The following is a 14,235-nucleotide window of genomic DNA, read 5'->3' on the forward strand; positions in this document are numbered from 1 at the left end:
CCGACCTCCGACCTCCAGAACACACAGTCTTCTGCTGGGTCCGAGCGCCAAAAATCTTGTACCATTAAATCTTTTAACTGCTATTTTCTTCTCTGTGAGAGTCTCTCCAGATTGAAATGCTTTGAAGGAATTTTTTTACAAATGTGAAAATGTAATATTTAGAACTCTAAATGTTTTCTTCTGTGTATTTTCTGCCAAAGTAGATTTAATTTTCCTTACAAAACTATTTTGGGCCATTTTGTGCTTACACATAAAAGCTGAGGTAAATGCATTGAGGTTTGTGATTTAATGTGATAAAAACATGAAAATATTTTTGCCAAGTTTGAGTCATGGATTGTTGTTGCTCACATTTCTTCCTAAGATTAATCTAAAGTCTTTTCTATTTTCTTAAAAAGTTTATAAAAATAATACTAATAAAATCAAACCACATGAAGAAAAACACATTTTTGTTTTATTTTTTTTCTTCTAATATATAAGACAAATCATAATTTTCTGTTTGTCGTGTTGATGTTTCTTTTTCATAATTCAGATGCATCTGCCCACCTGTGGCTCCGTCACATGCAGATACAGACGTTTGACACGTGACATGTTTACAGAAACTAAACACTTCATCACATTTCTAAACCTCACGGTAGGCATGTGGTGAGTATGGGAGTTTTTAGAAATTTTGGTGTGGCATGAATTGTTCTGCAGCAGCCCGTCAGAAAAAGAGTTGCCTCGGAAACCCGAAACTAGAGGAAGCTGGTCAGCCGAGTCGCCGGTTCCTCCCAGTTTTTTTTTTTTTTTTACCTCCACCATGTTTTTCTGACTCCCTGCTTGAGGGAAACAAAAGAGTTTTGAAAAAGCTGGAACAAAGGAGTGTGCGTTTGTGTGATGTTTACCTGTGCTTCGCTTTGAATGGGCTACATGCTTGTTTTGTGTGTGTGTGTGTGTGTGTGTGTGTGTGTGTGTGTGTGTGTGTGTGTGTGTGTGTGTGTAAAAAACACTGGGTTCCTGTCTTCCTACAGAGGAAGGAAGAAGTGATGAAGACACATAAGAGCAGAGTGACTTCAAGCTGATAAGCCTCATCAGGATGTGTTGGCACGGCTGCTCATAGCAAGACTTTTTGCTCTTTGGTTACAATCACCATAGTCCTCTGATGCTGTTTTGCCTTTTCTTCCTTAGATGTGTATCTATTTTTGTTCTCAAAGTGAAATGCAACTGTAACATCCAACACTGGCCAACAATTGCAAACTGGGTTTGTTGAAAAAGTATCCACACCTCTGGAGAAACACCAGAGTGAAGTTATGCACTCCACCACACACCTCTATAGCCCTCCTCCTTTCCCAATCTCTCCTCCACTTTCTTTAAATCAAATGAAATTGGCATCAAATATTTGTGCTGCAAACATTTTAATTTGTGCCACTATCATTTTAAGATATCAATAAATGTTTTCAGAGGTGAAAGGTCAACCAGCCCAACTTTTACAAAGTCAAAAAAACTTGTGTCAAGATAATACATTTTATTACAATTGACTTTTTAATGATAAAACAACATGTAGAACATCAATTCAAACTAAATTGTCCAATAAACACCCTGAGTCTCTGTTAGGTAAGATCAGTATGCTTTAATAAGATATCAGTGCAGAAACACAAACTTCTTACTGGGTTAAAGTCCCCATATAGTAATAATGATAATATAAGATTATGAAATTTAGCATATTAAAATGTATCTGAATTACCTCACATATATGGTATGACAATAGCAGAAAACAAGTAGTTGGACATGGATCCCAGAGAGAAGAAAAACGATTAAGAAATGGTGGAAGAGGAAGGCTTCATGCCACATCCATTTGTCACTTTTTAGGGAAAACCCTTCAAGGAGCACAGTATGTTGAGTTAAATACAATGCCAATGTCTTGTCTATTTTACATTCCAAAGCATTTGCTTCCCACACTTTAAAAAAAAAATTTTTTTTTTGCATTTCTAATCATAAAACTGCTGTCTTTCTGTTTTCTGAGATCAAATTTTCTCAAATCTTTGTTTCTGGTTGAAATTGTAGGAGCAGAAGCTCATCTACATGGGAGGGGGATTTCTCCTCAAGGGAAACGTTCTAATTTAACTTCTGTTTGGCCAAACCTCTCCACATATAGTAGTGCAGCTCTTTGTTTTGATGTGATTTTAATGTGAAGAACTGCTTGAAGAACAGAATCCATCACAGGGCTTGTTCTTGTTTGATTTTCATTCACCATGCTAGTTTCCTGTCAGTCGTCTCTCTTTGGTCTCCACAAACTTCAACTTAGTGATTAGACAATATTGCACTTTTATTTCCAACAACTAACATCTTAACAAATATTTAGTAAGGTGCTTTTTTTTTTTGTCTTTTTTTTTTTACTGGAAACCTATTTGAGTAATTCAAAAATTCTACGTTCTATACACAATTCTATACATAATTCCAGGAACGGATATGACTTTTTTTCCACTTTGAAAGACAAGGAACATCTTATTTGATTAGAAAGAAAATTGTGTTCTTGCCCTAAATATAAATGGACTCACAGAACAAGATTGTGTGTGGACAAAAATAATTGATTTACTAAGCGGAAAAACTTGAATGTGTTAAAACGATTCTCATGTTTTGTAGAAGTAATTATTTTAGGCGAATGTGTGAAAACACAGAGGAAGGTTAATCTTGCTCTTATTTGGGGGTTGGCCTACATCAGACACAGAATGGTACCACCAATGCTTAAAAATAAAATCATAACACCTGAAGGTTGCATTTATGTTTACATGATGGGGTACTTAGATTTTTTTTTGGTTTATTGTATTTAGTTTTGACCAAACCTGACCACAAACAGGAAGTGTGTTAATTTGAAATGGTGAATATGTGTCTTCCATTTTGTTCCTCAGATGCGTGTGATATAAATGAAATTCACATTAGTAGCATTGAACAGAACATAGTTTTATTTACTCTGAAGTAAGATGAGGTTATTTTTGCAGCATAAAATCTGCAATAACATGTGTGATACTGGCTTATATTTCCCAATTATCATAACATTTGATAATTGGGAAATAAAAGCTTATTAACATCCCAAAGAGCTGTTAATAAGCCCTTTGGGTCTCTTCTGCTCCTTATGAACAACACTAACCTGATAATCTGGCTAGCCTGCAGGTTGCCACTTTACAAATATCTCACTTGAATCTCCAGTCCTTTTGAAAATTTTTAGCTGGTAGCGATAACCGGCCCATGCTAACAACAATAAGGCAACTGTTGTTTCACAAATATTTTGTTGGAGCAGAGTTATCAAAAATATTTTAAAAGTTATTTGTTAATTAGCAACTGTGGAAGCTGAAGGATTTAGTCGACTTTTTGGAGGGAGGAAACTGTGCACTTGAAGGGTGAACTCAATACATAATGTCATGATAAGGCACATTGTATGTGTTCAAATAATACTAATTACAACAACAACAACAACAACAACAACAAAAAAAAACAACAATAAGGAGAACATCAAAAAACTTCTGTGTTGGTCGGTCCAAAACTTGGAAAGTTCTAAAAATGACATACATGGTCAATGAAGCACCATTATTTTATAGAAGTGACTTGAAAACTGTGAAGTTATGTGGCAACTTCACCGTCCTTACAATATTTAAATTGCTACATATCTGAAAAGTGAAACTTAGAAAACACATATTCAACATTTTTACTCTGATCTGTTTTTTTTCCTCTTTTTTGTGTGAAAGTAAGAACAACAACAGTACTGGCCAGCCAACAGATTCAACAGATATTTCAGAATAAAAGAGAGGAAAGAAAACAGGTGAAGGAGGGAAAAGGTGGGGCCCAACACCACAACAAGGAAACGGGACGACAGGAATTGGCCAAAAGAGAGTTCTTACCTAAACAGAATCTTTGGAAAGAGGGGTGACTGAGGACAAAGTACCAGGACACATTAAACATTAAAAACACCATATTCAACATTAGTTCTAATTTTAAATACATAACGTGTATGTGTACAAAGATCAACACTTTAAAAGTCGTCACCACACAAAGACATTAGCTTCGGAAACAGACAATGAGATGCAGAAAAATACAGAAAAAAGGAGAGAAATACGTTTAACTGAAGGCATACTGACATCAAGGTGGAAATGAACTTATGAGGGATAATAATATTCTGTAACATAGCTCTCTGGTGTTGGCAGCCACTCTGGTGAGAATAAAACAGGAACTGCCCTTGTCCAATAGCTGTGAAATATATCAACTCTCTTGTCACAAGCTGCTGCTTTTTTACAACGTTCACTTTTAATGTGAAAAATCTGTTATTTTCTTCTTCCTCTGTCTGGTTTGCACAGCGGTGAGCACAGAAGTCATGGGCTGGCATCAGTGCTCTAAAACTTTGACAGAAACTGTGACTTTTTTTCTACAAGCCGAACCCATAAAACCCTCAAACATTTCTACATGGTTAAAGTGCCTTCCTGATTGGCCATGATGCCCATTTCAGTCCCTCCACACACCCTCTGATTAACCTGAGTAATTGTCAAAAACACCTTTAAATTCTTTTACAATCTCACATTCCTTCTATTCATACCTTTTCCTCATGCAGAAAACTGCTTTTTCCACAATTATATTTGTTCATTCTTTTTCAGTATTTGGAAAACAAAAACTAAAAAGTTCTACTTCTGTATTCCTTTCACACCTATCTGTCATGCAATTGCAAAGTAAGTCTTTTACTTTTGAACTAAGCTGATTGAACACAAAACATCAAACCATAAAAAAAGATCAGTTTTCATAACATTTCAAACCTAAAAAAACAAAACCTTAAAACTTAAATTTAATGCTTTAGGTGAAAATTATTTACTGATCTTTTGTTTTTTCAGTCAAGTGATTTAAAAATATATATTGGAAACTCATAGCAAAAGATGCACAAACAAATTGATTGCTATTGTCCAATTTTAGATTGATTAACTTCGAGTGATTAATAGCTTGGAATAAAATTTAAAAAAGGACATTTATCAGATTAGTAAGTATGCAGCTAACAGGAAAACTCAGTGATGTCAGAAGTTTCTACAAAGAAAACCATATTTTATACAAAGACATGTCGTCTGTTCATACAGGCTGCGACAACAACCATCTGGAACATTTGAATGAATGAACTAACCCGGAGTCGATTCACCAACCCATGAAATAAGAGCTAACTAGCTAGCTAGCTAGCTATGTAATGCAAGCAACCATCATAGCAAACACAAAGTGCCAGAAGCTGTTTTATCATTTTGTCTTAATTTAAAATAAAAACTCAGTTTTGGTATGTTGTCTTTGCTCCCTAATGAATGTCCACAAGCAACGGAAAGTTTATGAACAAAACAAAAGGAAGATAGGAAGATATCTCTGACTTGTAATGGATTTATAGTCATGTGGATTTAATTATTTGAGAATCATGAAATATAAAAACAAATCTGTATTTCTCTGCCCTCCTCAGTAATATGTGCATGTCACTGCTGCTTTTTTGTCTCATGTAAAAACTTGTGCAAATACAATTATTATTTGTAAGCTGAAAGTTTGGTGAATAAAATTGGCACAATAAGAAAAAAATACCCTGTTGTTATTTCGGATGCTATTCTAGATTAACACAAACACAATCAAAATAATCTTATATAAGAGAGAAATGTCTAATATTTAACGTGTATGTAATTTTATCACTATGAGAAACAAACAGAAGAATCTACTAGCTGGCTGAGTAAGAACCCAAAATACACGAGAAGGCTAGTCTTACTACAGCAGTGTTGCATCACTTACATTAAGATATTCAATTTGGTTAATAAAAGTAGAAGGAATCACGTCAGTACAGACCGATGAAGGCTAAAGTAAAAAAATATAAAGTAGATTTAATAGAGGTCTAACGCTGTGACCATTTTGTGTTACGGTGCCTGAACTCGAAGACAATGCAAGCTGGTGAGAAAGGTTAAAGTCTGTCAACAAAAACAACAAAAGAGCACAATGTGTGGTGAGGAGAATATGTTCTTCTCAAAGCTACACGAAGAGAAGGCAGGCCTGGGACTGCAGCTGCAGTTCCAGACATCCTGACAAAACTTTAATACACAACGTAAGTGAGAGTAACATGATATAATCTGTTAAATACCAGCATTGACCTTTTTCTCCTTCCCATGCTGACCCGTTTGGTGTTGGTTGGTTGCTCTTCCACTCAGCCTGCGTCCAGTTTATGCCGCAGTATTTTAAGATGAAAAAAACATGAATGTAGCTTGGGCCTAGAATTATACAGCATGTTTTAGTTTATGCTGAGAACTAGAGGCAGGGCAGGAAGAAGGGTGTTGGGCTGAGTAAAGCAGGATGTGGTCATGGATACTGTGCTCTACAAGTAGCTTCGTCTCAGGGCTCTGAAGTTGGCCCCAACAGTTCAGAACAGGCAGAGAACAGGCAGAAGTCATGGACTGCAGGCTGAGACTCAGAGGTGATAGATAGCCAGGCTTTATGGTGGGTTTGAGTCGGTGAAAAGGGGCAAACTTTAGGTGCTCTGGTCCAGGGCTTGCAGCAGGTCACAGCCCTGGAGGAGGTGGAGGTTGCCCTGCAGTGGGACGTTGACCTCGCAGTCATAGCGGGTCAGCTGTGGCAAGCAGGAGGGCTCAAACGAAGGGCCCAGCAAACGACTCGCTATGCCTGGAAGAGAATATAAACAAAAATGTTGGCAAGGGAAGTCTCAACATCTTGCCGATGCTTTTGGTCACTTCAGATGGAGGTTTCAGGTGGAAACATTAGCAAGAATTGCTTCAAACACAGCAGGAATGTGCCATCAGTTATAAGATCCTGAGATTTAAATTAGGATAAACACAATCTCGTGTGGAAATGCATAATCAACTGTTAATACAAACAGGGTTCTGCAGGTTTCAACTATTTCACCTCTTTTTTGAAGTCAGTATGAATGTCCTGTATCATAAAATATATGAAAGAACAGTGCTTATTTGATTGACCAAGCAGTACTACAGAGTTCATGTAGCATAGTACATTTATACCTGAAGACATCAGGTTATATTCCATGTTGCTGCAGCTCTTTCTGGAAAAGGGTTTTTCGTTTGGTCCACTATTTCCGTCCCCTGGATACCGTGACGTCCTGTGTTGTTGCAGCGAGGCGGGGAACGGGGGTCCGATGCCTGGAATCATCCATCCCATCATCGCCGACTCTGAAAAGAGACACAAGTTAACAGTAAGACTCGTAAATGTTTGGAACAACCAGGTGAGTGAAAAAACAAACACAGAAAGATACCTGTGAGTGACCCTGCACTAAGGGAGCGGTCCATGCAGCCATAGCCCCTCATCTTCTTCCTTATGGCATCCGTCAGCTTTCTTTCGCCCTGAAAAGCAAAAAGTGCAGTGAGGCCATCCATCCTTCTAATGATCAAACAAAAATGTTAAATGTACAAGCTGCTCAAATCTTTTCAGCTCTTAAAGACATGCACAGACCTGGAGCAAAAAAATAAAAGTTTGTAGTCGATATCCTAGTTTTAGCTCTCAAAATCAGGATTTTTGTAAAAGGAGCAATAGTAAAAGATGGTCATTTGTACTTCAATGATTTTTAATTGAATGTAAAAAACAGAATTTCCCACTTGTCTGTACTTAAATTGGCCAGGTATAGGCCAGGGGCTGATCAACTAGGGTAACAGAGGGTGACAGTTGATACCTGGGCAGAGAGCCTTGCCATCCCTGTTCCCACCCCAGCTGGCACCTATGAATTCAACAAATACTTATGGCAAATTGGTCATTAAGCGCATGAATCTCCTTTTCCTGACAACATTGAAAGCTTCAAATGTAAGAGTTCATAGTTCACAAATTTCCTCATTTCCCACAATCCACATGGCTTTTCGGCTCTTAGCCATGTTTCCAGACAGCAGCAGTCATACTATGGCTCCTGCGTCTGACTCTCAACATCATCAACTCGTTGCATATACAGTGAACCCTCGTTTTTCGTGGGGGTTGCATTCCAAAAAGAACCCGTGATAGGCGAAATCCGTGAAGAAGTAAGCTTTATTTTTTATTTTTTACAATTATTATAAATACATTGAAACCGAACAGCTAAACCCAAGCATTTGTTTAACTAATAAAAGTACTGTATAAACGATCTTTATTTTTATTTTTACAAATAACTACTGTACTGTAAAATCATTTTAATCATCAATACCGAACTGAAGGCTTCAAGCTGCGGAGATCAGCACCGCCCCACCGCGACCCGAGTCATTGGATTATAACGGGAGAAAATGAAAAATAATTATGAAAAAAATATACAAAGTACAGTAGGACAGATAATGACTCATGTATTTCTGACTGAGCCGCTGCATCCTTTGTAACATGTTTTTTTCTTCTAAGCTCTGCGGTGCAGGTGTGTTTTTCAAGAGAAGAACATAGTTAGAGGTACCTATTGTCGCTTTTTTTTTCTTCTGGACAAAAAGATTCTGATAAACTGACATGTCGCCATCGATTATGTTTGAGTAGCATGTCCAAAAGTTTAACTTTAGCATCTTCCTCTGCCTTTTGGCATATTAATCCGCAACGTTGTTGACACACAGGTAGACATGAAACGGAGAGACTGTTTAGCCAATCAGGATGCAGAATATAATGCACTGTGGAAAAAAAAAGAAAAAAAAACTGTACAAAAAATCCACAAAGCAGTGAAACCGCGAAAGGTGAACCACGCTATAGCAAGGATTCACTGTAAAACTGTTTGATGTGAACATTGTCTCCCACAGTTTAATCTACACACTGAATCCATGTAAAAATGGGCCTTGAATAATGACCACTCAGAGCATCTAAAAAAGGCTCTGAAAGCTGGCAGTTATAGTTGTTGAAGAAAAAGTGATTGGATAAAATCAAAAATTGGCCATTAAACTGATGAGAGCATTAGTCTATAGGGAAAACTCACCAGCGCCATCTGGTTGAAAGAACGTTTGATGCTGTTCTTCATGGCCACACTTGCTGGATCCAGGTCTTTGTAGGCTTCCACAAAATTATCAATGGACCTTTACAAACCAATAAATAGAAATATTGATGAACAATTACAGAGGTTTCTTCTTTATTATGTAGATTTCCTTCAATTGAGGTCAGCTGGCAAACTATAATAAGCTGACGATCTAATAAGCATAGGTCTCTGAAATTAAGTATGGTAATTGAGACATATCATCTAAAAATTTAATGGAACAAAAACAAAATCTTTATGACACTTAAATCCAATTTTCATAACATTTTGGAACACGGTGTAAACCCCTTAAAGCTGTCGTTAGTAACTTTTACAAAAATATGATTTTGTTTTTTCCCCAAAGAGTTTTTAGCGGCGCTAATGGCTCGTGGTTTTTGACAGTAGGCTGACAGGCCCAGTGGCAAAGGTCGCTGGGCCTGGGAGTCGAACCCGCGACGTCCACGGCGAGGACTGAGGCCTCCAAATATGGGGCGTGATAACCCCTTGCGCCACCAAAGCAAGCCCCACAAAAATATGATTTTACCATATTTGTGAAAACTGTCACCTTGTTGTGACAGTTTAATGTGAGTAATTTGTGAAAACATCAATCTCTTCCACCTCCTCTGTGAGCTCCTACTGTCATCTCCAGAAACACAGCTCCCCACCAAAAACAAGCAATCAAAGCCAGTAGGAGGAGCTTCATCTGGTCAATCAACCCCATATATGCTGCTGTCACTGTAGAAACAACTCTCTGTTCCAGGAAAACATGAGTTGCTATGCTAACTAGCCTTAATATGCTAACTAGCCAGGCTATGTTGTGGAAAGCCAGCTGCAGAGGCAGGGTTTTGAGCAAGAGCATGATTGGCAGTGCTAAGACCCGCCTCCTGGCTCTGACTGGCCTTTTCTAACCATGTGTTGTCTTTCTGCACAGAGAGAAGCTAAGATTTTTCACAGATTACCCATCTTATACTGTCACAACAAGAAGATAACTAAAAAATATCTAAAAAACATTTTTTTAATGAAAGTTAAACATTGCGGCTTTAATGAAGGGTGCTCTGATGCAACCTCACCTCTGTTTGTGTACTTGGTGTGATATGTTCTGCTGGCAGGACGGCTGCTCTTCGCCCAATATGTTGTCAATCAGACAGGCCTTCGGCAGATGTTGCTGCTGTTGATAGGTTATTATTGGGTCTGGAGGCCACTGCATGGAAGACAGCGGTGTGCCAGCCAGGCCTCGGAAAGGGAGGCTCCGTATGGGGGGCATCATGCATGGCCTTTGTCGCGTTTCCATGGCACCTCTCCTCCCACCCGTGGCCCAGGATGCTTGCGGTTGGTAGCGGTTCTGAGGCTGAGGGGAGGCAGTGAGAGGTTGGAAGAGGCTGGCTACATTATTGCAGCTCTGGTGGATGCTAAGGTTGCTCAGGCTCCCTAGAGAGCCCGTTTGAGCCGCTTCCAGGGGCTCCGTCTCCGGAATGATTGGATTGAGTTGGAAGTCCTCTCCGTCCATTGGGATGTAAGGGGCCAGAGTCTCCAAATCCAAGTCACTCAAGTCCTCCTGCAAAAGAAGAAACAAACAAAATAATCAACACGAACAGTAACGGCGGAAGGCAACAGCTGTCAGCTCAACTAAAACATCAACAGCAAAAAATGACATGTTAATACAAATACAAACTGATACAGAAAATATTTTGATTAAGGAAATCCCATAACAATTTGACAGTGAGCAAACTGCATTAAGTAGCAATGGATTACTTCAAATTGCATGAGTTTGAGTTAGTAGAGTTTGCTAATTATTAGTGGATTAAGAACTTCATTTTACAAGATGTTGAGCCAGAAAATTTACTGACATTAAATCTCTGCAGCATTTCTAGTCAAAGTCTGCCAGGATGACTTTGTCTGGTGTCTGACATCCTGTTCTGCTCTTGAAGTAAAACAGAAAATAGCTCCTGAACAAACTAATTCCTGGTGCTTAGGGTTCTTATCAGACAAAGTTGAGTAATAAAGCTGAGATAAGTTGACAGAAGATTCTACTGGTTTTATATTGTTCATCTGGCAGAATTTGGAAGTGCATTAAGATAAAAAAAAGAAATGATTTAAGAATAATTTTGCTGTTACATTTATGTGTAGCACAGGTTTATTTAGATCTCATCTTTATGTGGAGTATGTAATAGAAAGATGGTAAACCCCAACAGTAATGTCATCTTATTGAGCTAATGCTGTAACAGTATCCATGCATGGGGAAATAGAATAGTAGTAAATATTGTCACATATTTACATGTCTTTACTGTACTGATGGGGCAGATAAGGAATAGCTAAAAAAAGTCAGTAATGAAGGATTTTTGGATTTTAGTTATTCACAGGTGACTGTTGTCCCAAACCGTCAAGAATATCTGGGCTCTGCTGTATTCATGTTTTACAAGGTTTACCTTCAGTAAAATCTATCTATAACTCTGTCCTTTAAAGCATCTTAAAACATTCTCAACTTAGAACAAACGTTTCCCATTTTTGTCATTTGGACCATTTACATATTCTTTAGATTTATTTTTAACAACAAAATGGCTCAGCGGGAGAGGAAAAAGCTGCTAATTATGCTAAAGTTAGCATCTGCTTTGCAGCCTCACACCTAACTAACTGCCTACAGATAAACACCTCAAAAACGTTTGAATTATTTCTGGATCCTAAATCAATCAGTGATCAGAGTCCTATAGCCATACATGGCTGCTCCATCAAACATGTCACATCTTTTAAATATTTAAGTTTGTATATAGATGGCGATCTGAGCTGAGTGACAAATGTGTATGCAAAGGTTCACCAGCATCTCATTTTCTTATACGACTTCGATTGTGTGGCGTTTCTAAAATGATGATGTTGATCTTTTATAGGGCAACCGTTGAGTCTATTCTTAGAGATGGCATCACTGGATGGTCTGGAAATCTTACTGTTAAATTATGGACTCGAGTTCAAAGTCTGGTGAAGATGGCAAAGCAAGATTATCAACACTATCTTCTCCACAGCACCTGTTTGAATAGGCTACCGTCAGGCAAGCACATCTTGTCCCATCAGACAAGATGTGACCTATCTTGTCTGATGGGTCACATGTGCTCGCATCAGAATATGTTCTTATGAACTCTGGGAGAAGGTTCAGGGTTCCCCTGTGCAAATATGACCGTCGGAAACATTCATCTGTACCACTATCCATTAACGTGATAAACGGCAGACTAACAGAGCCTGGACAGAGTAACGGGAGGTCCAGACGATGATCAAGAGTAGTATGCAGAGGATGTATTGTATGTGAATGGAAATAGCTGTGGGGATGTACTGCCAATCAGACATTTGTGTTTTATGTATTTTTGTTTTGTTTTTATGTATATATACATGGTTACTGTCTTTTTTCATGGACTTTAATTGTTGTATTGCAGATTTTTCCTTGCTTCCAAGGAAAATTTCTCCTATGGGAGACTAATAAAATCAACTCATCTATTTTTCATTTTCTTAATTGTAAGCTAAATTTGATTATTGATAGTTAAAATTCTCAACTAGTTAATTGCACACCAACAGAGATTTCTAAAATGTTTTTAAAAGTGTCTTGAATACTTTCTAGCATTACAACACAGAAATGGAATAATTCTGCCTTGACGTCTGTAGTTAAACCCTGAAGTGGATCTTTGGTTCCTGCTGGATATGATGAGATGTACCTCTGTATGTGCAGTGCTGTCGTTTCCCTCAGCCTCCAGAGCAAACAGCTTCTCAGTGAGCTCCACCCTCAGGTCACTCTCCACTGAGCTGTAGTAGTCACCTGGGCTGCTGGGCTGCAGACGGAAAACGGCAAAATGAGACGAGTGGACAAGCCGGAAGAATGGACAAAGAGGTAAAAGACATGAGAGAAAAGAAGGAGCAGAAGATTTGTCATGACAAAGACTCCATTGAAAGCTAACGGCCTGATCCATCTAAACTTCCACCCCCAATATTCTCACACACTTTGTCTGCTTTGACCAATCTCACTGAACACAGACAGAATGAACCAGGACATAAACTCTATCAACCAGTGACGGCCTAATTAAACCATTCAACAGAACAATGCGGCTTCTCAACCTTTCTCCTGATCCTACTCCTCCTCACCGTGGAGCAGCTGCTGAGGCTCGGTGTGGTGCTGCCCGGTGGAGGTTTCTGTTGCACGGTGAACGCCCTGGCTCCGTTAGGTGCGTCCCCAGGAGCTAGAGCCAGGGTCTGAGCTGTAGCCACAGAAGCCAGCTTTTGGCTCTCGATTGTCCAACACGGAGATCCAGGAAGGGGGATGGGTGAAGAAGACACTGAGGTCAAAGGTGCCGGCTGCTGGGACTCCTCAAACTCAGTGCAATCTAAGGCGAAGAGTCAAAAACAAAAGTCAAACAAACAGAAGTGTCTCTTTCAAGAGCAAAAACATCACAAAAGATTTCCAGAACATTTTTAGAGGTCCAAACTGACCGAAATCGAGGGAGATGATGGTGTCTCCAGGAGTCGGAGCCAGCTGAACCAAATCTTCCGGCTCTGTCTTGAACTTCTTGTAGAGGGAAGCTCCTGATAACGGTGGCTCGCTGGCTCCTTCAGTGGTGAAGAAGCTGCTCATGTTTGGTGGCTTGAACAGCGCCTCCATCTGCTCCAAGGAGAAAATGACCGACTTCTCCTCCACGTCACTGCACCATGTGAAAACAAATAGTGAGCTTCTAGGAGTCAGAGAACAACAAGCTCTTCCAGGCATTTTGCTCAGAAAGTCTTCACGACCTTAGGACGTAGTTGATGCACACGATGCACTGAGGCTGAGAGTTGCGGCTGTTGTAAATGACAGTTCCCCGAGTTTCCACCCAGATGTAGCCACCATTCTTGGCCAGCATACGGTACTGACCGCTCACAGCCTGACCCTTGCTGCACACTGCCAAGGAAAAAGTGGAAATATATAGTTATGAGCGACTCATGTTCAACGCCACAACTGATTTATATTCAGCTACAGAACTGCAGCTCCAAATAAATTGTTTGAAAAATCTTGTCAAAGATTTCAGACTGGATTTAGATCAGGCCAGTTCTCAGCTACGTTTCAATCTAAACTGTTCCCTGTAGCTCTGCCTGGATGTTAGGTCCTTCTCTTCCCAGAAGATGAAGCTCTGCCCTAGAATAAACGTTTTAGAAGACTAACAAGTTTTCCTACCATTTTGATGCATTTATCTCCATTTATCTTCCTCTAAGCTCTAATCATCTTCTCTGTTCTGGCTGAAAAAAGTCCCCAGGTCTTTTTTTATGATGAGGATGGTGTGGTCATGGTGACGTTT

General features: G+C 39.1%; 1 protein-coding gene across 1 annotated transcript in view; it reads right to left on the bottom strand.

Annotated features, from left to right (window-relative positions):
• Window positions 1-1,586: 1,586 nt before the first annotated feature.
• epas1b (endothelial PAS domain protein 1b) overlaps window positions 1,587-14,235 on the bottom strand; it is a 77,256-nt gene continuing 64,607 nt past the window's right edge. Inside the window, exons 8-16 of the mRNA XM_055023417.1 lie at window positions 13,694-13,841; window positions 13,397-13,605; window positions 13,052-13,290; window positions 12,628-12,741; window positions 10,003-10,487; window positions 8,900-8,996; window positions 7,250-7,337; window positions 6,999-7,166; window positions 1,587-6,645 (exon numbers count right to left, since the gene is read on the bottom strand). Of these exons, the coding sequence (XP_054879392.1) occupies window positions 6,494-6,645; window positions 6,999-7,166; window positions 7,250-7,337; window positions 8,900-8,996; window positions 10,003-10,487; window positions 12,628-12,741; window positions 13,052-13,290; window positions 13,397-13,605; window positions 13,694-13,841 (1,700 nt within the window). The 3' untranslated portion in view covers window positions 1,587-6,493. The remainder of the gene's footprint in view (window positions 6,646-6,998; window positions 7,167-7,249; window positions 7,338-8,899; window positions 8,997-10,002; window positions 10,488-12,627; window positions 12,742-13,051; window positions 13,291-13,396; window positions 13,606-13,693; window positions 13,842-14,235) is intronic.

This window comes from Poeciliopsis prolifica, unplaced genomic scaffold (assembly GCF_027474105.1).
Source record: "Poeciliopsis prolifica strain line A6 unplaced genomic scaffold, Auburn_PproV2 SCAFFOLD100, whole genome shotgun sequence".
Lineage (NCBI taxonomy): Eukaryota > Metazoa > Chordata > Actinopteri > Cyprinodontiformes > Poeciliidae > Poeciliopsis > Poeciliopsis prolifica.